This window comes from Taudactylus pleione, unplaced genomic scaffold (genome assembly GCF_031769625.1).
Source record: "Taudactylus pleione unplaced genomic scaffold, aTauple2 ptg000279l, whole genome shotgun sequence".
NCBI lineage: Eukaryota > Metazoa > Chordata > Amphibia > Anura > Myobatrachidae > Taudactylus > Taudactylus pleione.
The window spans coordinates 3,094,502-3,120,130 of NW_028284681.1; the positions used below are offsets into that span (position 1 = coordinate 3,094,502).

A 25,629-nucleotide genomic window follows, 5' to 3' on the forward strand; every position below is an offset into this window, starting at 1 on the left:
GATGAAATATGCTTGGATGTAGTCGCAATACAAGAAGCACAAGGTATCTGCCCCACAATTAACCAGAAGATGCTACCTCCATAGATGCTGTCATCTTGATGAGCAGATACTGTATATGTGCTTTCTGTATGTAAGGGGACATTTACACAGATAAAGAGGCATAGTATTAAAAAAAAAATTTCATTTTGTTGCAAGCTTTTATAAGTGGCCTTTAGTGACAGGTAAAGTGAACTTGCAACACTTGATGAAATGAGAGACACTGTTACTATAGTAACCAGGCGACTGATAGAGAACTGGGACATTGGAAGTGCTGAAAGGTCTTTTTATTCTCAATGTGGTTGATCATAAATGGTCATCAGCTGAAAGTGAAGTTGGCTGAGGGTAGAATAAATTTGTCTTTAAAAGTGACATTTAATGTAATATGTTTGTTATATTTTTAAAAAAAATTAAACATTTATCTCCAATGTAAATTTCATGCTAATTAGCAAAATTAGGTGTGTTTACAAATAAATGCAAAAAAACCCACCCCACCACTTTTATAAAAGTATCTTAAGAATAATGCCAACAAACATCAGTAAATAGAAAAATCCCTGCCCTGAGATGGCAATGGGCTAACTAAAGTCAAACTGACATTGTAGATGACTTTTTAGTCTCAAATTAATTTTTCCCCTACAAAGATGATTTTGTTAACAATTTTATTTTAATGAATTGTAATACTAATACTATATCCTACAATAAGGGCTAATTTAATATTTTGACAAAATGCCCATAACTACCATAATTGCAATGACAGACTTGTAACACGAAAAACAATATAAAATATATTATTAAGTTTACATTTATTTATTACTTACTCCTCTTATTAACTTATTTGACTCCATTTTCAGCTTTTTCCATAATTATAGAATACACCTGCCTGCACTGGGATATTATAGATTTATTGTGCTTTAGGGATTTCAAGCCTCTATGTGTCAGCTCAGTATGCAGAACTCTGGTTAGGTTTCAGACTTGCTCAGAGTTATTCCTCCTGTCAGTTATGGTACACCAGTATGGGTGAGTAGCATACATCATTTCTAGTTTCTAGTATCCAGGTGATGTCACTGGAGCCTCTGGCAGAGATCATCATGAATGGATAAACTAAGCTTGTATCTTTTAAAGTTTTCCCAAATTGAATTTGTTTTCGTAATAAAGAGTTCATCTTTCTTTTATATTGTCATTTTAGATAGACTTTCAAAACAGTGGCAACCATAGAGCGAACACATAGACACATAAAACCACGCGGGATCACACTGAGGAAATAACCACTAGTTCTAAAAATCATATACCGGGTGTATATTGTGGCGGTGTTAAATCGTCATGGTGTATCTTTAAGCTGGGTACACACAGACCGATATGCTCCATGAGCGATATCGTTCAGGGTTGTCCCCTCACCTGCCGGGCTCAATGTCGTTCCCGACATTAAGCATACACATGGAACGATATCGTTCAGTGATGTCACCGGCCACAGTCCCTGAACATGTAGGGCCTGAAGATATCGTCAGGTTGGCCTGCATGTTTGGGCGATGGCAGACATTGTTAAAGATCCGTGGGAGCGCACATCGTTAACGATGTCTTGCATACACATGAAACGATATTGAACGATATGAACGATAATCATCGTTCATATCGTTCACAATATTGTACCGTGTGTATGCACCTTTAGAAACACCATCGGTGGCACATCGAAGGTTGCACCATCACGATGGCAGGTGCAATTTTCCCATCTGAACATGGTAACCTGTACCAGCACTACTTTGTCTTTAGATGCAGTCACTGTCAGCGACGCATCTGGGTAGCCACCCACCTGTTACTTTTGAGAAACACCCACTGAAATCCACATTTTGCTTCCAAATTCGTTCTGCGCCTGTGCGGTAACCATCAGAACACATGCGCAGTACTTCCAACATAGGTCAGCTGCGTACCTATCAGCACTGCATGTAGTCAGCGTGCTCCTCTGAATCAGGCCTTTATATGGGTCACACTATTTTCTGGCAAGTTACAGACATGTTCTGATGTGGTTTATCTTCATGGAGAGAAGGAGAGGAAGAGTGTATCTGCACACTAATTATTGTAAATATAAAGCCCCACTTGTAATCAGAATAGATACTATATTAGGTAGTGGGGGTGCAGCCCTAATCAACCAAATTGAATCGAGGTTTGAAGAAAACAGTGAGGGGTTGTTTTTGTGGGTGCACAAACAGAAATTGATCATTATAAATTTTCTTTTTTTGCTTACCACTATTGTCCCGCACCAGTATATTTGGTATTATTTGTTATCTTTCTAACAGAAAATTTGTCTATTTAATCTATATTGATCCTAGACTCATATATTGGTATTTTATATAGTTCTATTAACTTATAGTATCTTATTTAGAGGTGCCACCTTTGACTCTAAATTAAGTACACATATTTTAAGGAAAAAAGAAGAAACAAGCAAAGTTTTTGATTTGGTGCACTAAGGATCAATATTGGATAAATATCCTGTCAAATAATAGTTAAAATTTAATCAAGCTTTATTCATTTCAGCTTTAAAATAGTGTGTTCAACAAGTAGGCGAAATATTGTTTAAAATAATAAATTGTGCATAAAGTTAGAGTGTGAAAGAGATATATTTTTATGTTTAGAATTTTTATATTTTATTTAAAATTTCCTTTTTCCCCACTCATCAATGTATATAATTACATTACCGATTAGTCCTATTCTTTAATAGGAAATTATTATAATGACTTGTATAGAACACAAGTCAGTGATTCCAGCGTTCTGTATCACTATTCCAAATATAAAGAAGAAATGTGATTATAGAGTACTAATAACTGGGTAGATTAATTGTTGGTAGTTCCTACCCAATGTACTTCTATCTGCTGTAATTGTTCTCTTGTTGCTAAATGTAGGGATATATTCTAGTGTTACCTAAGGGAATTAAATCCCTTTATATCTTAATTCCAGCATAGATTACACTATACATCAATTTCTTTTTGTGCGCCCACAAAAACAACCCCTTACTCTTTCCTTAAAACCGTGGTTTATCTTCAGTAATTTTTTTTTCTAGTCACCCTCCCATACAGCGCTCTTCATATGTTTGATAAATGCAGGTTCAAAGTGATAGTCGGCCTCTCTCTGGCTTCCCTCACAAGTCTCCTTCTTGTTCTGACTCCGCGTTTTGAGGGATGTCATCGTCTAGACAGTGGTTAGATGGTATAATGCTGTTTCCATTTCTTCACCATTGATCCAACAGTGCTCACTGGGATACAGAAGCACTAGGATATTATGTTGTAGCCTTTTCCTATCTTGTACATGTCTATAACGTTATCTTTTATTTTCTTAGAATGCCTCAATATTTTAACAAATCACCGTGCCATTTTGCCGCTTATTTGTACATATATGTATTAAAGAAATGGATGTAGGGAGTGCAGCGTGGACCTCCCTGAACCCCGGGGCCTGTGTGCACTACACACCCTGCACCCATTATAGATACGCCACTGCCAACACTGTTTTTCCCTACTATTTTCCCATATCAACCCAGAATGAATGGTCCGTGGCGGGTAATTAATTTGAGGGAAACAATGTTTTTTGGGGGATACCAGAAAATATTAAGTATCACCCATATGTATGCAGGAGGGACCACAGCAGATATCTGAGATCCCTCCATTTTCAACAGCAGCTGCAGTCCTTATATGTTTCTATGGAGGCTGCGAACCTGTCAGATTTACCAAGCTCCGGAATCTGAAGATTGCATTAGCTGCTGTAGCTTATGGGTTGCACTTCACAACATTTACTTCCGGAACCCTCGCAGACAATGTCTGCCGCACATGCGAGGTCAGTGCTCCATGCATGCGCACTTGTGTGCTTGGGCCCCTGCATGTAATTTTTTTATACATTCTGGCGGTAAATAATTTCTTATTGCCGCAAAAAATAAATTACAATGATTGAGTCTGAAACCCGATAACCCTTTTTCTTTAAAAAGTTGATGCTTTAAATATAGCGATTAAATACCAAAATGTTGCAGTTGACTGCAACTAGTAGGTAGAGGTGTAGCAAGGGCAGAGCACCTGTAGCAGGTGGTCTGGGTGCCAACGCGTGAGAAGTGCATACTGTTTAAAGATTGCGGGCAGCAACTCTATTATTCAAGGGGATCACAGGTGAGTAGGCGGTGAAATAACTGGCTAAAGAGATCCTGCTCCTCTCTAGTGTGCCTTCCTATTGCTTCCTTGTTTTCAGTATTGACAGCTTGGTCAACCATGCTCATTGCACTCCGGAGGAGCAAGAAATGGATGAAACTGCCAGAGTGCTGTGATGTACTGCGGTCTGCTGTCTGCTGCATCGGGCGTTCAGTAAAAGTGCTATGGGATGGAAAATATTAGTTGGAAATATGTGTGCAGGTGTTGATTTTGCAGAGTTATATAGGCACACACCAACGGATGACTCAAACTATGAACAGTCCAGTTACTTAACTGGGCTGGTGTTGCATTATTGTAGGTACAGCTGTACTTACTGTTACATGTACACTGGTAATGGGGTGGAGATTGTGCAGAGCGGGGTTCTATACAGCTTCAACGGGTAGCAGTGCAGGGATGCTGGAACATATGCAGGTATCAACCAGGTCTCTCATAGGAGCTAAGTAGAAGTCTTCTGCCTCCCACAGGATCACTCTACACAGTACTCAGTAAAGACAAGATGGCCCCATACACGTGCTCAGTAGTGATCATAGTAGCCATCTTGGGATAGGGCATGAAGCATCCCTGGAGGGACAGGAAGACTGGAGTCTGCACAGTAGCACACTCCTCTTCCAACAAAAGTGTCCTTACATAGAAGGGGTGAGGGATGTGTTATTTCTACAGTTATTATATAGAATAATCTCCTCTGCTTCTTTTGGATCCCATAAAACAAGTGCTTATGTCTTAATGCAAAAAAATAAGGATAGGGAAACCCTGGATTATTTTTGGTATAAAATTAGCAAATTATGTTAAATACAGGAGCTGACACTTCTAAGAATACCACTTTTCTGGCAGCACTTTAATCTAATGCTTTACAGTAGTTAAAACAGAGAGTGAAGGGCAGTAGGTGGTATTTAATTTTAAAAGCATTATACATTGTTGGAACTTCAGAATTGCACACTATTATGGGGAATCTGCACGTGTGCAGGAATCATTCTGCGAGTGTGCAGAATGGGTCCTGCATAATTGCATGCAGCCCCTTCGATGCCTTTGCCTGACTGATAGGCAGAGGCATTTAAGGAGCGGTGCGGGGGCGGGGCGGCTGTTGTTCCCGGAAATGGGGGCGTGTCCGCCCCATTTTCCAGGAGTGGCAAGGCAAGACGCAGTTTCCTAGCTTCGCAAACTGGCCAGTCTAAGCAAGCTGAGGCTCACTCAACTAGCTGGTGGCCTGGCGCCATCCACCATCGCAACGGTGATCCCAGCCTGTGACCTTGGTCGCAGTGCTGGGATCTCAAATGCACCAGGTGCTGTCATACACCTCCTGCCGCATTTGTAAATTTGCAAGGATGAAAATGCAAAGCTGTCTGCGTGCAGCTTTGCAATTATGTCCACTGCTGAATCACCGCCTTTGTTTTGCATTGACCTCCTGCAGTATGATTCCCAGCCACTAGGGTTCGCCAGGCCACTGGTTTTGTGAGCTGCAGTACTGGTTCTTACCAGAGGACTAGCTCTTTGGACTATGGGCCTGATTCAGAGCCGTTCGCTATTTGCGGTCGTTCGTTCAAAAACAAGGGGTGGCTATTCAAATGATCCGTTCGCAAATTGCAGTCTGTTCACACCTCTAAGTCTGAACGAGCGAGCAAAACATACGCTCGTTTATTTGTTAAAAACGCCCCCTGGCCGCTCGCACCATACGTCATGTCCGCTATTTATTAGATTAATCGAGTACATCGTACAGCGTATGAACTGCTCGCTATTCTTGTGGTTGGTTTTTTCAACCGCTATTTTGCGAGCAGTTCTGAGTTAAAAAAAACCAAGTGACGTGGTCAATGACGCTGCTGTATTAATTATGCACTCCCTTAAAACGCCCGTTTTGACCTTTAAGCACGCCTGCGTTTGAATTCCACTCCCCCGTTTACAAGCACCTTCCCCTGATACCACCCACATACGCCTCATTCTGTCACTCAAAATAGCAGGCACTCGCTATATAGCGTACAAACGATTTTCGGCCGCACTGACTGGTTCGCGCATGCGTACTAAAAACCGTACGCATGCGCAGATGTGCGAACATCGCTCGGAACGAGCGTACGGCCGCTAGCGAGCGGCTCTGAATGAGGGCCTATGTTCTGTGCCCAGAAGTCAGGTAATTAGTGACTCAATTACCAGCATGGACTACACCTGACAGCTGGCGATTTAGTCTGTATGAGTCCAGCAGTCATTGCGGGGTCATTAATGTTTCATGTTTGATTTTGTCATCTCCCTGTTTTGCTGTCTGCTAGAACTTTAATTTCCAGTGCCTATTTTGTTCATGCAAGCTCTTGTTTCTGCTAAGCAAAATTACTTCTGCCATTATCAGATTACCATTCTGCTGTGTGTTTCTGGATTCTGTTTGCTTCTGCCATTCACCACACTGTCATCTTGCTATTGTTCCTGGACTCTGTTTACTTCTGTCATTATTGCAAGACTCTTGTGTACCAGCATTCAATATTCCTGCATTATCAAGCTTGCCTGCATTCCCCTGCTATTGAATCATCCCTCAATAAATATCTTCATATGTTTCATCATACTCTGTGACTTGTGGTTTAACTGCACCCAGGGGGTTCATAACATCCATAATGCCATGCTTTCCAATAGCATTATAGTCATTCTTAGCTAGCAGCAAGAGGTTGAATGTGTGTTTTGCTACTAGTTTAATATAAGCAACACTGGTGATCTATTACTCTATTAAATGCACTGAGCTCCTCGTACAAAAAAAAAAAAAGATTAAATGTGCATGTGTAATACAGGTACAGGACTGATTAAGACAATTAATAATTACACTTGTATCATTTAGTAAAATAGGGTCTCTTTACCTTGCCCTCACATGCTGGCAATGCCCCATCTGGCAAATTTTGGCACTGGGAGGGGGGGAACTCTGTAGCATATGCATCCTCCAGTATCCCACAAGACTACACCTCTGCATAGGCTATTATATATACCCCATTTGTCCATGAGACTTACAAATTTCAGTGAGTTTTCCCAGACTCTGGAGACAGTAAGGCACCCTCACAGGATGGTCCACTTCCCTAGTTAAGAGGTCCGAACAGGGGCTTGATGACAATTCACTGCAAATCTCATCAACAAGGCTCCTTCCCCCACTGTGTGATAATATGAATTGTCAGCATTAGGCGGGGATGATGGCATGAATCTGTTGCCATGCCCCCTCCCATCTCCCAATGGAGAAGTGATCCAAAAATTAGACTAGTACTGTATGCATTTAAGGTGACTTTTAACATCTCATCAGTTCTGACAAGCTCCTAAAACATTGACTTATATTTTTGGGAATAATACTACAATCTCATATCAACCAAGTTGTATTTTTATTGTCCCAGTCTTAACACACATTGCAAAGCATTCTGTATCGCACATTTAATATATATCTATCTTGAAAAAGTTCAGTTTTCTAACATGATGTCTCGTAATACTCCCTAAACAATATTTAATTAAGTTGTACCCAACAAGCAATCATAGATAACAAAATAAGGAATAAAAACATCACATATAAGACTTGCTCTCACCCTCCCTTCCACTTACTCTGTGGGAATCGTGGCGGATTGTCATTAACATCAGTGATGACAATGGTTACTGTTGTTGACCCAGAAAGCCCGCCCAGTTGCCCAGCCATATCTGTGGCCTGAATCACAAGGTCATATCGGTCCTGGGACTCCCGGTCAAGGTCTGAGACTGCTGTGCGAATAACACCTGTGACAGAAAGAACTTATGATATCAAACTGTAAGAAATGCATCCATCTAACACATATCCTGACCATCAGACCTGGGCTGTCAGTGTCAAGTATACACAATCTGCTATTTGATTGGAGTTCTTGGCAGTGTTGCACCCATCTATCATTAATATATCTGTCACTATGAGTTATTGTTTTCCAAGAACTTAGGCTATTGATTACATATTAACACATAGTAACAGAAATAGCAGAATTGAATCTGATTGGCTGTCAGGGACACATTTTATGAGTGCTCTGGTTTAATAATAATACGTGAGTCTTATCCATGAGGAAGCAATAAATGTGAATGAAGGGAAAACACATTTAGATTACATCATATGTGCAGCTAGTATATTTTATATTTTGGAAAGTGTAGTTACTGTATATTTAATTTTACAAGTCATATATAAAAACATAAAAGGCAAAAAATTATAATGCAGTTTTGTTAGAACTATTTATCAGAAAACGTTAATTAATAAGAAATACTTGACCACCTTTTGGACCTCTCTCCTTTGGGGGTCCCCAAAGATGAGGCTCAAAGGGCAAATGCTCAAGGTGTGATAACATGATTTGCGATAGCATGGCGCTGCCCACTGCTGCACAATGCATCTCATCGTGCAGTGGTGGGTAGGTCCATGATAGCATGAATTGCACTATCAGGCCATGAGCACCACAATTGCATCCTTACGCTGCAAAAGTGGGTCTGATTATATGAATCATGACATCAAGGGTCCCACCCATTTCATTAGATAAAGAAGTTGAATACATAAGGTTGGTCTACTACCAGGCAGTCCCATAGGGCTTGTCGAAATTTCCCTATGTGTCAGAATTAAACTAAGGCTGGGATATAAACAGTAGCAGACTGACGTTTTCCACTGCATCTCAGTCTGTTTCTACAATTTACACTGGTTGCCTTGACATTTCTTGACTTCTCTGTTACTCAAGTGCTTAGCATTATTATCACCGCTGTGGGGGCTGAACTGATCTGCTGCTGGGAATTGATTACTGCAGGTTTATTAGGTTGTCTGCACCATTTGTGCTCTGTATCAGTTTGTAGTCTGCCCGTTGTTTGACCATACTCATTTTGACTATTCTCATTTACCTCCAGTCTTGACCTCTACTTATTCAGATTATACTTGCCTGGCATCTGTACTGATGTCAGCCTGTTTATGTTATCTCTATTTGCCATCTGCACCGACGGGATGCAATTGGGAAGCCGGCTGACATTATACCGATAGCCGGCTTCCCGACTGTCATATCCCGGCGAGGGTGAACTGACTGGCATCTAGATGTAGACGCCGCTCATTTTACCGGCACCGGGAGACCGGCGCCCGGCATCCCGATCGAAGGGATGCCGGGGGCCGCGAGCGGACAGCTGCGGGGGAGGGTTAGGTTTAGGGCTCCCGGGGGGGAACTTAGGGTTAGGCACCCCCCCGGGAGGTTAGGGGTAGGCTAGGGGGAGGGAAGGTTAGGGTTAGGCACCCACGGGGAGAGGTTAGGGTTAGTCACCCCCCCGGGGGACTTAGGTTTAGGCAGCGGGAAAAGGGGTGGTTAGGTTTAGGCACTTAGAGGAGGGAGGTTAGGGTTAGGCACCCCTAAGGGAGGGTTAGGGATAGGGGGGTAGGTTAGGTTAGTTAGTACTTACCTGGGGACGATCGGGATTTCCAGCGCTATCGGTATCTCTTCCTCTGTCGGGCTGGCGCTGCCGGGATTGCATACCGATTCCGCACCAACTGTGGTTTGTTACTCCGATGACTCAGTTATGGTTTTTTACACTGCTCCAATTTTGTACTGTGTCTAAATATTCTTGTCATTTGAGTTACTTGTTCTTCTGTTTGTATGCCTGGCAATATCTTTATCTTTGTTCAAGGATCTAAAGGTGCCCATACACGGTAAGATTTTTTACACGATATGGACAGTTTCAACAGGTTGTACAGACCAATCTTATGAAAATAGGTGTTTTTTGTGTGTTCTGCAACCCCATGCGCGTCCCCGCCATCCTCTAGTTGGATCGCAGATCAGATGGGTTTGCAGAGAGATCTACGATCTTTTGAGTACAATGAGATACACTTCTATGCATCTTATTCTATGATCGTGACGATCAATCTTACACCACTTGACCACATCTTATGAAAAATTTCAAGGGAAGAATTTCAAGGCCAATCGTACAACACATCTTACTAACTTTGAATTGCACGTGTATAGGGACCTTAAGGGTAAATTTACTAAGAGGCTGCCGTTGCTTAGCATGTTTAAGGAGGAAATTTAAACTGACGATACATGTACCATTCAAAGCAATACACAATGTCGCAAACTCACGGATGGATAGTGAATGCTTGCCTGCATTTTGGGATTGACTAAGACCCAATACAGAGGCGCAGAGACCGGCAGCAGTGAAGATCCCGACAGCTCCAAAGTATTTACTAACCCTACTCCCCCCCCTAACCCTCCTTTAGGGATGCCTAACCCTAACCTCCCTCCCTAGTGCCTAACCCTAACCTCTCCTTCCCCGCAGCCTAAACCTAAGTCTCCCTTGGGGGTTGCCTAACCCTAACCTCCCCCCGGGGGTGCCTAACCTTAACCCCCCCCTTCCCCTAGCCTAAACCTATCCCTCCCGGCGGGTGCCTGATCCCTAAGTACCCCCCAGGAGCCCTAAAAGCTAATCCACCCCCCCCCCGTGGCTGTCCGCGCCCAGCTTACCGTCGTTTGGTATGCCGGGCGTCAGGCTCCCGGCGTAGGTCTAATGACAGGCATCGGGATTTCGACGCCTGTCATTAGTACCTTGCTGGAATTTGACAGTCGGGAAGCCGGTCGTCGGCATTTCGACCGTCGGCTTCCTGACTGCATCCCTTTTGAAGATAGTTCTCCTTGAAATTGCAATAAACAGAAGAATGAAGTGAGTTTTCTATCTTGAAGTATACATCTTATCTACATGGCATTCTCCCCAGCATTGTCAGCTCTACATGTGTACGCAGCACACTAGCTGTGTGATTGAATCAATTTCTTGGCACTTGGAATTTGTAATTAATCACTAAGTGACTGTCAGATTGTTAAACTACTGTATGATGTAGGTTTTATGCTGCTTGTGTGTGACTTTCCTAAGGTTTACTACAAGTATCCATGACAGCAACCTACAGTAGATTAATAGGCATCAATAATTAATGGACAGCATGTGGTAATGTGAGGGCTCTAGAAAAAGGACTGTGATACCTAAGCCCTGGGGCTGATTGTAACTGTAAGCAATTTAAAACTACATTGTAGTGTGACCTAATTTACTGGTGGAAAATGAAGATGACTTGAACATGAGTGCAATTCTGCAAATATATTTTATTCACGCTAAACAATAGTGATATCTGATTTTATTGATTTATTTTTACTAACAGCAAATCTTGAATAATTTCACTGAACAAATGAATCAATGCTTATTAGTAGCTGTCAGGCTACTTTACGTATATACTGTAGGATATGATATAGAAATTTACGCAAATGCCAACGCAGCTACGAATTTGTACAGAGCGGTTTTCTGAAAACTTCCATCTGGACTTGTATTGAGAGGCCCACTGCGTACAAAGGGCCCGATTCAGAGCCTCTCACATGCGCTGTGTGCTCGCAAGCGGCTCGATGTTAATGGTCTGTGCATGCGCCGAATCTGGCGTGCGCATGCGCGAGCCCCGCTGAGTGACTGAAGTTCAGTTGCTACGGGGCTCGCAACAAGACGGGGCGGCTGTCGAGTTTGATTGACAGCTCGCCCCGTTTTGTGGGCGGGTAGGGGGGGTGGCCGGACAAATGCAGGCGTTCCCTTGGCGTTCGTTTGTCGGGAGGGGTTACTGACATCACTAGTGATGTCAGTAGTGGACTTCCTGCTCTATTAGACCACGGAGTCTACTCGGGCTTGCGGCAGCTAGACCCTATCCCAGGGTCTCGTCACAAGCCCAATGGTCGCGATTATCGCGACGGTCTCCTGGCCGCTCGCACAAACTGTGGGTGGTCTCCCACAGCTTTGCGAGCGGTCAGAGAAAAAAAAAATGCCCACATTCAGAGCAGGCGCCCGCCAGCAGCGAGCGGCTCTGAATGAGGTCCAAAGTGTGCAAAGATGCAGCATTGGTCACAGATTAGTCGATTATCGGCCTGCTGAGTAACCTGAGGATATCTCAGGTTGAGATATATATAGCTACTAAGATATATATATATCCGTATTCTGCATTACTGTTTACCTATACTTATCTGTTGTATACTTGTGGCATTTTCATTTTGATTGGTTAATAAGCTCCATGCATATTTTGGCTTTGTATTAATAATTCTTCAAAGCGGGTGTCAATAATTGTCTTTACTGCAACACTGTAATTGCATCTTGGTATGTAACAAAGTATTTTGCACATATATTGGGGATGTAGTCACTATCCCGGTGGTCAGAATACCAGCAGCAGTCAGAATCCCGGCGCCAGAATCCCAACTGCCGTTATCCCGACGGTAAGTATTAGGGTTAGGGGTTAGAGTTAGGCACTAGGGGAAGGGTTAGGGTTAGGCTGCGGGGAGGAGGTTAGGGTTAGGCTGCGGTGGGGGGGGAGATTTAGGTTGCGGGAAAGGTGGATTAGGGTTAGGCTACTTAACGTAGTCGTCGGCATTCTGACTGTTGGGATGCCGCTTTTGGTATTCCGACCATCTTCATCCCAACCGCCAGGATCCCCTGCCCAATAGTATAGTGAATGCATTTTTTTCCATTTGCTCTATTATTTCCATTTAATTCTCCACTATTCTGCTACTTCATTTGACTCATATTGAAGAAATCATATTGCTCAAGACCTACCTTGATCACTTTCAATATACCCTGGAACTCGCACCATTTGGTAAAAATATTGTACTTCACCACTATTTTCACATTTGCACAATGCAAGTTTGTTTTTTGAGTTTTCTGTATATTTACTTATCTAATGTACTGTATATGTGGGATAGACCCTCAATTTGTTTTAAACATATTTATTGTTACATTTTAACAATATTTTGTAATCTGATTATAAGTGTGCCTTACAAAAAGTGAGTACTCTGTCCTTCTCCAAATACTAGTTAGTGCTTTTTACTAACAAGGAGCACCACCAGACCAGGGAAGTGCGGTCAGGGTAGGCAGGGGAGGCAGAGTCTGCCCTGTCATACTCCCTCCCCTATCATACTGTCTGTCATGCTCCAGAATTTTGATATACAAACTGTGTCTTTATACATGTGTGCCTCCCCAGCCATTGACCTCACCGCATGTCACTTCACCAGACAATCTAATAATTAGCACTTACCTTACATATCTAGGCATTCTGGCCTCAAAGAAACTAACCAGTCAATTTATATTCATCCTGTTTGGGAATCACCCCTTTTTAGTTGTCCATTGCATATAGGTAATGGATGCACTTTAACAGGTCTCACCTGTCTTACTATCCACAGTGAAGTGCTTCTCTCCTTCTAGGACACTATATACCACTCTTGCACTGCTTCCATAGGCTGGGTCATCTGCATCCCATGCCGACACTGCCATAACAGATGTACCTGTAAGGAGGATAGAGACAAAGTTCATAATTTCTTTACAGCTTTTATTGGCCCATACTAACTGATCAATGTAACTTACCCACAGGAGATAGCTCAGGGACGCTTCCAATATATGGTGCCTGCAGAAATCGTGGTTCACTGTCATTAATATCCTGCACCTTAATGATGAATTCAGACTCAGGCTCGAGCAGTCTATCAGTGTGCCTATCTCTGGCCTGGGCACGCAGTGTGTAGAACGTTTTGTGCTCCCGATCCAAACGCTCAGTTGCATGTATATCTCCTGTCAGTTCATCAATGATAAAGATGGAACCAGCACCCTCTCCCGAAATGGTGTATTTAATGGAGCCATCTCCCTCATCGGAGTCTGAGTGAATCTGTGTAAATGAAGCAGGCGTTATATTTACAATGAAAGGTCAGCTTGTGAGAGGATATGACTTTGCATATATTGGTATCTTAGATAGAAAGACTATATAATGTTAATAATACTACTACATGAATTAATGAGCAAAATTGTCAGTGATGTTTTGAATATAGAATAACACTGTTTACAGAAAGTGATTCCTGTTAGTGTTGTGATAGGTAAAGGAACAAGACTGAAATTTCTGTGCACATCTTCTAACTTGCATATGGTGGCCAAAGGGTATGACAGAAAGCTGAAATGTATAATGTTTATATGTATTCTGTGAACTAGGAGAGTACAAGCCTGTTAATAAGATTCTGACTTCTGCACTGTCCATATAACTTAGCTGTGACCTCATAACATGGGATCTATAAGGATAGGGATGAGTGAGATACACTGTTGGCCACATTCGTTTAGTTATATCAGTGTATATTGTCAAACTCGGTCCTCAGGACCCCACACAGGTCACGTTTTCCAGGTCACCCAGCAGGTGCACAGGTGTATTCATTACTCATTGACACATTTTAAAAGATTCACAGGTGGAACTAATTATTTCACTTGCAATTCTGTGAGGAGATCTGGAAAGCATGCACTGTTTGGGATCCTGAGGACCGAGTTTGAGAACCTGTGAGCTATATTATCACCCTTTATTTACATTCTGTAGCACCAACTTATTATGCAGTGCTGTACGGAGAATGTTTATATGCTTCATTCACATCAGCATTATTGTCCTAATTCTTTGCCATAACCATGGCACTTAAGGACAATTTTGTCAAAAGCCAATGGTCTCCCTGAGTGTTTGGGGCAAACACACAGGGAGAACATACAGAGTCCTGGTCAGAACTCAGCTCAGTAAATTGCAAGTTGTGATATATAATGGCCAATAGAAATGGGTCACTTCATTTAGGAGCGACTTTGCGAAAGTGAGATTGTTTCATGAAACTTGCAGACATCTTGTGAATGTGCGGATCCAAGAAATGCGAGATTCAATTAGAAATGCCAATTAGCGGTAGTCGCAGCGAGTGTGTGCAACTTTTCTATAAAAAGTGGCCTGGAAGAAGTGTATGAAAAAGTGGGGAAACCATCCTGGACTCCAAAAAAGTGACAATGGAGATACAGTAGCAGGACCATATAGAAGGCCGTTAGTGGCCAAAGTTCTTAAAAAGGTTTTAAATGGTTGATTTTTGCACTTTTTATTATTGCTTGAAAATGATAGCAAGTGTTTTTCAGCAAATTAAAGTCTTTCCGTCATTTGGGGTACAGAAAATGTATGTATAGTAAGTTTTCAGTGTTTTATACAAGTTTAAAAAAAACACTTATACCGCTTATCTGCAAGATCTAAAATCCCTCTCCCATCAATGCAACACCTAAATATACCTGTCCCACGTAAATTTCACCTCAACATACCTGTCCCATGTCATTTACACCTCCACATACCTGTCCCACATCATTTACACCCCCACATACCTGTTCCACATCATTACACTTCCACATACCTGTCGCACATCATTTACACCTCCACATTCCTGTCCCACATCATTTACACCTCCACATACCTGTCCTACATCATTTACACCTCTGCATACCTGTCCCACATCATTACACCTCCACATACCAGTCCCACATCATTTACACCTCTGCATACCTGTCCCACATCATTACACCTCCACATACCTGTCCCACATCATTTACACCTCCACATACCTGTCCCACATCATTTAAACCTCCACATACCTGTTCCACATAATTCACACGTCCACATACCTGTCCCACATCATTTACACCTCCACATACCTGTCCCACATCATTTACACCCCCACATACCTGTCCTACATCTTTTACACCTCCACATACCTGTCCTACATCTTTTACACCCCCACATACCTGTCCCACATCTTTTACACCTCCACATACCTGTCCTACATCATTTACACTTCCACATACCTGTCCTACATCATTTACACCTCCACATATCTATCTCACGTCATTTAACCCATTATTGAGCTTTTCAGAGAAATTCACCTGAAAATTTACATGTCTTTATTGGCCAAATAATGCTATTTAAACCCCTCTAAATGCATGATTATTCAATTGGAAGAGTTCTACCAGAGATTCTGCACTGGGCCCTGACATTTTTTCCTTACAATAAAGATTTTCCCTACCTTTTCATCTGCTCAAGGTGGTGTGTACAAAAAAACGTGTATCTCCTCTGAAAAATCAATGCGATTTTGGAATTGAATTGCAAATGTAATTTGCAGTGAAAGTTCTCTATGAGAACAGCTTGCAGGACCCAACTTGCACCTAAACGAATTGACTCCTTTAAGCATACCTCCCAATTGTCCATACTTCAGGAGGGGAGGAGGAGTGTCACCAAAAAGTGGGCATTTTGGGCAGAATGTGGCAGAGGCAGGGCTTATATTGTCTTAATTTCACATGTCCATATTGTATTTTGGGAGTTATGCATTAAGGTCTTGTTCGATCCGTTCTTTCTCCATCTCCTATCGTGACTCTACTCCTCCCAACATCCACTACCAGTTGGTGTCCCTCAAGGTTCTGTTCATGGACCTCTCCTTTTCTCCCTCTATATGTTCTCATTATGTGAGTTCATCAGCTCTTTTGGCCTCCAATATCATCTCTATGCTGATGATACTGTACTCAGATCTACCTTTGCTCCCCTGATCTCTCCCCCTCTCTCCTCACTCATATCTTCAACTGACTCTCTGCTATATCCTCTTGGATGTCCCAACACTTTCTTAAATTCAACATGTCTAAGACTGAGCTAATCATCTTCCCTCCCTCTCGCATAACCTCACCTCCAACAATTATATATTGACTGCACAAATATCTCCTCTCGCTCACAAGTGCACTGTCTTGGAGTTATCCTTGACTCCTCCCTCTCCTTCAAACCACACAGCCAGTAACTTTTGCAGTTCTGTGTCTCCATCTTTGAAATATCTCCAGGATCAGACCCTTTCTCTTCCTAGAGGCAATTAAGACCCTCATTCAATCACTTGTCATCCTAAGATTGGACTACTGTAACTTCCTACTTTTTAGCCTCCTTGACTCCCATCTCTTCTCAATGCTGCTGCTTGACTCATCTTTCTCTCCAAAACCACTACATCTGCATCCTTTCTCCTAGAAATCCTACGCTGGCTCACCTTCCCCTTCAGAACCCAATTCAAACTTCTCACACTCACTTGCAAAGCCCTCACCAAATCCTCTCCCATTTACATTTCTGACCTCATCTCCCTTCACACTCCCGCCTGCCCACCCACTTCACTCCACAAATACATGTCGCCTCTCCTGCCAACTGATTACTTCCTCCCACTCCCGATTTTGCCTGTGCTGCTCCTCACCTTTGGAATTCTCTCCCTCTGTCGGACTCTAATAATTTTCAAACTGGTTCTGAAGACCTGCTACTTCATCAAAGCTTTCCAGCTCTCATCCTAACCCACTGCTCCATTCTCCTCCTTCACTGTCTCTCCCCTCTGTTTCACCAGTCTGTCTGCCCCTTCCCTTTAGAATGTAAGCTCTTTTCCCACACATGCTTCTCCTTCCCTTACTCATATTACCATTTATTCCTAATTCCCCACAATGGAACCTAACACTTGGTTGCTGATGCCCTGCTACTTATTTAAATGTTATGATCGCAAATGCTGCAATGTGTATAATCCATGTCCTTGTCCTGCATTGTTTTGTACCGTTTATTACTGTTTTCTTGTGTGCTTATTTGTTTATGTACTGTGTAAGGTGCTGCGGAACCCTTGTGGAACCATATAAATAAAGGATAATAATAATGAATAATAATAATAATAATAATAATAATAATACATATGTGGATAGTGCACTCTATTGAACACATCTGTTTTTTTAGTTTTTGTTTAATTACGTGTTCGTTTATGAATCCAGCATCAGAACACATAGGTGGAAAAGTGACAAGATTTTAAGAGGGGTTATTTAGTAGCAAAATGCAAAAGTATACCAGACATGACTTGATCCCAGAGGTAAGTGTAAGTGTAAGCAATCACATATAGATTTTCCCATGGAAAACATATTGGCAGTTCCTATAGGTGTTGATAAAAGTGCCAGCGGTGTATGATGGAGGAGAATCCTTGTGAACAACAACTTAACCAGGGACTTATTTATTAACCAGGTAGAACAGGTTGCAGGATACCACAAGGTTAATGTTGGTATGATAAAGAGGAACACAATGCAAGAATATAATACATGCCACAGATCCAGCCAGGAAAGCAGGTGGTGTGCCGATAAAGGGAAGCACACACCTGTACATACACAAACAGTAGTGGCAGTGGAGTACGCACCCACTTACGTACAGCGGTAGATATGCAGGGTCTCTCCAGTATATGAGGGTCATCTCTGTGGAGACTATCAGGGGCATAGCCTTCATCTATGGAGGACAGAGCTAAAGCTGTGCATGCACAGTAGTGCACTAGGGTCAGAGGATGAGTGGTGTCGCACCTCCGGCACTATGGGGTACCGTCTGTAACGGGAAAGAGGAGACAGCGCTGAGTGCTCTCCTCTAACAAAACGGTCTCTAATCTGGGGGTTTTGTAGCCGCTGCACCATTGCTATTATGGTAGTGTGCCATTAGTGCGAATAATGCAACTAATTAGGTATTTATTTTAAGCTGAACTAGACAAACCAAAGCTAATCCATATCTCCCAACTGGCCAGCTGTCCTCCTGTGGGCATATCAGTCCAGTGCTGGGAAAGATAGGCTCCCGCTCACTGCAACACTGGTGCATGCAGCAATGACCAGCATTTTGGAGAATAGTATGGGAGAGCCAGCCCAATTGGAGGGCTATGGCAATGGCCCATTGTAATGTAAATATGTCCCAGTTGGTGTAACCATGCTTTCATTGTGTTGTAGTCATGCCCACTGTCCTGATTCATGTACTGGAAATGTTGAGGCATGTTAATCGCTGATTAGTTGCTCTCTCTCTCTTGGTAGTGAGACCCTTTGGCAGGTAGGGCATACCCCTTAATATTTTGGAGGTGTGGGATTGGGACGTCATGAATGTACATTGGTGGCATTGCCATGCATCAAGCCCCCATTGTTTGGCATGGTGTGGGCATGCCAGCACTTCCCAAGCTACTGGACTGCTACAGCCTCTCTATACAGGAAACTAGGGCCATTATGTTCAATACAAATTCTGTTATATGGTGCTACAATTTATACAAGGAAAGCTAACATTTTCGTGGCATACTCAGTAGCTGGCAGCATATGCTAACGTAAGTACACAGAAGTGACAGATGGGCAGAAGCAGCGTGGCTCCTGCCACAAAGATTTGTACAATGTGTAATTGCCAACAGTCTCTAATTTCAAGTAACAGTACAAACTTTAAAATCATTTTGTCTGGAAACCTTTGTCCCTGATAATTCCCTTATGTTTCAAAGCTGACAGCCACACAATAATTGTTCTCTCCTTGTGAATGTTAGCTGATATTATTACATTCTATTCTATTAGCTAGAGTTTATAAGTTAATGCTATTTGAAAAGGAGTATTCAAATATAAAAAATAACTTAGAACCAAATGCAGTAAACATAACATTGTGGTTACATGGCTCGGTTCCACAGACACCGTATCACGCGTGACATGCTTTGATCAGCAGCAGAGTCTCCCTGCAAATGATTGGAATGTTGGCATCTATGTGAACGAAATGAAAGAACTTTACTTAATGTGTATCTAAACTCAAAAAATGAAAACACTTTATGGAAAGCTCGGCATAAGAGAGGCCTTTCATACATGTGAAAGTGGGAAATGGGTGTTTTATACTGAATTACAAGATTCCTACAATTCTTTGTTGCTTATAAGGAGATGTAATGATTCTCAAAATAGGAGGCAGTGTGACATGCTGACAAATGTATGAGGGGAATCTTCTCTGCTGTGTAAAATATGTGGTATATGAACAAGTAAAAGAGGTTAGAATACATGTTCTTAAAGTATACAGCGCTGCTAATGGACATTTTACGTATTGTTTGAAATCATTGACTGGATAATGGGCTGAGTCATAAAAATGGTAGCATGTGTTGAGCACCAACAAGCAATTTCCAGAATAACTAGATATGTTCTGAAATGGAATTGTTACTCTTCCTACCTGGTTATTGCTGCTTGATGCTGTGTTGGAATGACTTCAAGTCATAAAACATTTGTATGGAGGGAAACCATAATGTTGGAAAGTGGTATGTGATTAACTAATATCAGCTCTGGTCCATTGATGTGCTGTATTTCCTTCCTCCTCCATGTGTTATGGGGCCCTGATGCTGTCAATTGATATGATTGGGAATTAAGCCATGAGGGAAAAGAAACCATTTAAATGATGTTTATTACCAGAGGTTCCCAAACTCAGTCCTCAAGGCACCCTAACAGTCCAGGTTTTAAGGATATCCATGCTTGATCACAGGTGACTTAATTAGTACCTCAGTCAATTTGTTTTATCCACCTGTGCTCATCCATGAAACTCGCTAAAATCTGAACTGTTGGGGTGCCTTGAAAACCACGTTTGGGAACCTCTGTGTAAGATAATTCAGTCCTCCCATTAACTTTAACATAGCAAATTAGATGCATTGTATTTAGATGTTTTATAGACAGCAGTGAAGTGTTATGAAGAACTGACAGTCACTTCAACAAACAGGGGCACTATCAATGAAGACAAAACGTCCAGAGACAATCACTGATGATGGATACTGATTGAACAAAGGAAAAATGCACTTAGGGCCTGACTCAGACCCGCTCGCGAGCGCTATGCCCTCGCAAGCGGGTCGATGGTGGCCCAGTGCGCATGCACACGACAGAACCGTCTCCGTGGTGTGCATGCGCGAGACCCAGATAGCGACGGGCAATCCGTCGCTCCGGCTCTCGTACCAAAGGGGGCGTGCTGTCGATGTTGAGTGACAGCACGCCCCCTTTGGTGGGCGGGCCGGGGGAGTGGCTGCTCAAACGGAGGCGTTCCCATGTGAACGCCTCCGTTTGGGGCGGCCCCACTGACATCACTCGTGATGTCAGTGGGAAAGATTTCGGCTCTGAACATGAACACTGGTTTCAGCTATGCGAGCGGCCAGAAGGCCGCTCTAAAAAACAAGAAGGCCCTGATTCAGAGCGAGCGCTCTGTCAGAGCATCCGGCTCTGAATCAGGGCCTTAATCCATATGTGAATTAAGGGCCTGATTCAGAGATAGACACTATGGCAACAGCCGCCGCTTCTTTATATACAGCGGCTGTGCTAATATATGCAAAAGCCACAGGAGGCGTCTTTAGTAAATATATGTCCACTGCATGCTTTTGTGATCCGCTGCTGCATCCGAAGACCCCTGTTTTCAGGTACATCGGAGATGTACGTAGATATTGAACTTATGTACATTTCTGAATCAGGCCTTTAGTCATTATATGCAGTGATGCAGTATAATATCTCACTGCACTGTTTCCCATTCAGGCATGCATTATGTTAGGAATTAAATACATTAGCTGACAGAGACAGTATAAGGACTAGGAACACTGAAAAAAACAAGAACAGGGCCGTAGCTACGGTAGTGCGGCCGGTGCCATCGCACAGGGCACCACAGGTCAGGGGGCGCTGTTTCAGCCTGTCAAATTTCTGTTTAATATCATTCTTGCTTGTAGCTTCCTCCTATTTCATCCCCACCATCTCCTATCTCTTCCCTGGCCCTTCCCCATGAAGCCATGGTCCTTTTCTGGGTGCATTATATTTGTCCCTTTGAAAAATGAGGGGGCACCAATGCTCTTTCTGGCACAGGGCACCAAAAAGTCTAGTTACGGCTCTGAACATGAACACTGGTGAAAAGTGCAATTATCAAATGCGGAATGAATAAAATATAAAAAATAAGGGTTTTGAAAATGTGTTATATCTGTAATCATGGCTAAACAGAGGCATAGCATGTTCGTGGCTATGTGGGGAATCATAAGGGTGATAATGCTCCAAATTTCCATCTATTTTATTCCCTCAGTTTTGTAGATAATATTTAGAAAACTAAAACTTTATTTGCAAAAACGTTATAACCAGTGGTTACCACTTCTGCCTTGTAGTGCTGCCACCTTGAGTTCAATGTTAACCAGAGCCCAATCTGCATGGGGTTTGTATAGTATGTGCTCCCCATGTTTTATGGGTGTCCATTGGCTTCTTCAGCTTATTTCCAAAACAACCAAAAATATAATGGCGGATTAGTTGGCTGATGACTATAATGGGCCCTATTGTGTGTTTGTAGTAAGGAATTAGAAAGACTGTAATGAGACTGGGACTAATGTAAAGTATTCAATATGCTCTGCACAGAGCTGTGACGCTATGCAAAGAAAAATGAATACATAATGTCAGTATTATATTACTCCAATGTTTGCTGAGGCAATACCATGTGTAATGGAATTAGTTGGCCTGTATCAGATGCAATGATGCAAAGTAACCTTGGAAATTATTCTGTGTTTTTCATACTCTACGTTGGCAAATGTGTATAGTGCATGCCTACTCTCCCGGGAATCGCAGGAGGCTCACGATTTTTTTGGGTAACCCCCCCGCACCCCCGGAAGAGTAGGCATATCTCCCGCATTCTGCCCACTTCCTAGTGAAGTGGACAGGATGGTAGATTTTACCTGGAATTTTTGGGTCTGTATGGAAGGGGCGGGGCTAAATGACGCAAATTGCATCATTCAGCCCCACCCCCTCCTCACAGACCCGCGAATCAAGGGGGTTTTCTGTAAAGGGGAGCGGGGCCTAATACCGTCTATCGTCTGGTCCTGCCCCCTGAAGAGGAGAGCAGCAGGTCTCCTCCTGCTGCTCCCGGAAAGCTGCCCAAGAATGTCTGCAAGTATGATATACTGTATATATATATATATATATATATATTTTTTTTTTTTATTAGAGATGAGCAGTTCGGTTTTGCTGAAAAACAAGCACACCTGTGCTTTGCAGTTCTGTCGAACCGTGTACTGGCTCAGATCACTTTGGGGTTCCGAGTAGAACCGTGTCCCGACCTAGATCTTCTCGCCAAGTTCAGAACTCGGATCTACTGTAAAAACCGATCTCGGAACCAGATTTTGGAATGCATTTCAGTCCCTCTCTCGTGATTTCAGGTGCTGTGAGGTGGTCATGATTGACTGGAAATGACTGGAAATTAATGTTATTGATGTTAATACTATAGGAGTAAAAATAGGTCTAAGTTACATGATTTTAGCAGTTTTTATCAATTCTTAAAGAAATCTAAAATCAAAATACTTAAGGGTAGTTTTGCCAAAACCAAAACACAGGGCACATCTCTAATATTTATGTGTGAGTGAAGGTTTGAAACTTACACAAATACGTAGATGGGGTTACAGACAAATAATATAAATATGATGCACACATTGGAAATTACTGTATCACATTCATACCTCCTTTAACTTCTGGTCTCATATAAGGGACTATAACTTGTTTTTTTGGTGGACAGTTCACAAGCTACAGTAGTGGTTTACAGCTATTGGACAATTATATCAGTTTTCCTAGTAAAGAATTATGTTTTCTTCTTCGGGGGCAGTGGCGCTCTATCAAGTAAAAGTGGTTCTTTTGGGAATGTTTATAGCTCTTTGTAGCACTGGAAGCAAATTACCCATCCATGAGCAAGACACACATCAAGACAAAACCTGTTGAGTCTAGCCACCACATACACAATCAGACCATGAGAGTTCATTCCCTGCTCCAGTCAACAGGACACAAACTCCCATACTGAAGTTGGTATCCACTTTGCCTGCCAAACCAATAGTTTATTGCAAGAAATCCTCTGCGTTGCTATCTACCAAAGAAACTGGAAGCAAGAGCAGGTAGTTGTTTGTCAAAACTCCTACCAGTGACGACCAAAGTCAACAATGTAACACAGCTGTTCTTATAAGACCATAAGTAAAAGAGAACATAACTGTGATACCCTGAAGTAGTAAGGGTGATAATTGCGTGGTGCGCGTACAGATGAGAGTTTCTTTGGTGGGGAAGTCTTCTTTCAGTAACAGCTATGCCCTAAAGCCACAGCCTAGCAGAGGGGCAAGGATTCCCCAGACATAGAGTGATACAACACAGCTAACATGCAATCTAGCAACAATATTTATTAAACAATCTGGTGTAATAATTGGAACGTTCACACCTAGCACTGAGTATCACTAGTGAATCAATTTTCCCTCTGAACTTGGGTACAGTCAGGTATGATACAACAGCTGGCTCCCTGCAATAAGTGTAGGTGACTCCAATCTACATCTGCTGCAACAATCTGCTGGAAGGATTTTTTATCACTGTACACGTTTTTCCAATCTTTGGCAGACCGGCTGGGATGAATCTGGAGACAATTTGGACAAACCAGTCTCAGGAGTGTACACACTTCTAAATTAGTCTGATGATTGGCGATCTGGTCTCCTGATTTTTTTCAGTAGGGTTAAACATTTTTTGACATGGATGAAACCAGTGGTCTTTTGAGTGTACACACTCTACCAATGTCTGACCAACTGGTCTGAGGTTGGATTGGACGAGAATTGTACAAGTGTGTACCCAGCTTAACTGTCCTCTCTGTGTCACTTCAGGGGCTGTGCATGTGTCCTAGATGAGCCTAGTGCAGTAGTTCATTATGGCTGCTGCGACCCGAGCAGTATCTTGCAAACCAATGAATTGGTACCCTGCAGTTGTGGGATACCACATAACTACACTCTTACAATTACAGAAAGATGCAGTAACTGCAATAACCATTCTTATATCAACATGCAAACTCTGTAAGTTTGCTTTCTAATTACACTGTATTTGTCTTTTTTTAAAGAGCTACATATATAATAGCAATATCAGTATCCCATTGAGCTATTATTAACTTAAATGACCATTTCTCTTTTAATAATCGCTAAAGTCTACACCAGTGGTCTCCAATGTTAATTGAGGTGTGAGCTACTTCAGAAAAATTAAACCTCCTGAAGAGCTACTAAAATTGTAGAAAAAAAAATCTGGCTAATAATCGAACAATTTAAGGTCATTTAATGAATAAAAGAAAATGTTTCATAGAAAATAAAATTTAAGCACAGGGACATTTCACTGTTAATTACAGTCTCCAAGGAGGTACATGCAGTAAAGGAGCAAAATATATAGGCAGGGCTGAGCGGGTGTCACTTGCTCCGCCGTAGCGTGGAGGTTGTGGGTGGAACCACAGGGAAACACGTCAGGTGATTGCTGTAGAGGTTGTGGAAATCACCTGACGTGCTTCCCTGTGGCTCCACCCATGGTGCCGATGCCACGGGGGGAGCACACATCAGAGGTCACTTCCTCCTAGTTGACTCGGCAGTACTGCAGCTAGGTGAGCTACCAAAATTTAGACCGCGAGCTACCGGTAGCTCGCGAGCTACAGGTTGGAGACCACTGGTCTATACCCTATATTAACACTTATGAGCTAACCTTTTCACTAAGGAGCCTATACCAAGAAAGAGCTATAGACACTAAGAACTGTATGAAACATACCCAAGTGCTGTAAACCACTTAACTCTATAAAAATTCCCCAAACTGCCAATTTAGAGAATATAAGAGTTTCACTGCCACCAAAGAGGAAAAAGGAATTCCCTACTAGGAAAACTGATACAATCCACAGAGTCCAGCAGCCTTAAACCACCACCCATCGACTGACCATCAAAAAAAACAAGTGACGCCAGAAAGCTTTTACTTTATTTTCTTTCTTTCAACAACATCATTCGAGCTATAAGGCAAACCAGCGCCACAGACA

At 42.4% G+C, this 25,629-nt stretch overlaps 1 protein-coding gene across 1 annotated transcript in view; it reads right to left on the reverse strand.

Annotated features, from left to right (window-relative positions):
* CDH22 (cadherin 22) overlaps window positions 1-25,629 on the reverse strand; it is a 273,461-nt gene that overhangs the window by 73,282 nt on the left and 174,550 nt on the right. The window contains exons 3-5 of the mRNA XM_088481938.1: window positions 13,566-13,860; window positions 13,367-13,486; window positions 7,767-7,934 (exon numbers count right to left, since the gene is read on the reverse strand). Of these exons, the coding sequence (XP_088338064.1) occupies window positions 7,767-7,934; window positions 13,367-13,486; window positions 13,566-13,860 (583 nt within the window). The remainder of the gene's footprint in view (window positions 1-7,766; window positions 7,935-13,366; window positions 13,487-13,565; window positions 13,861-25,629) is intronic.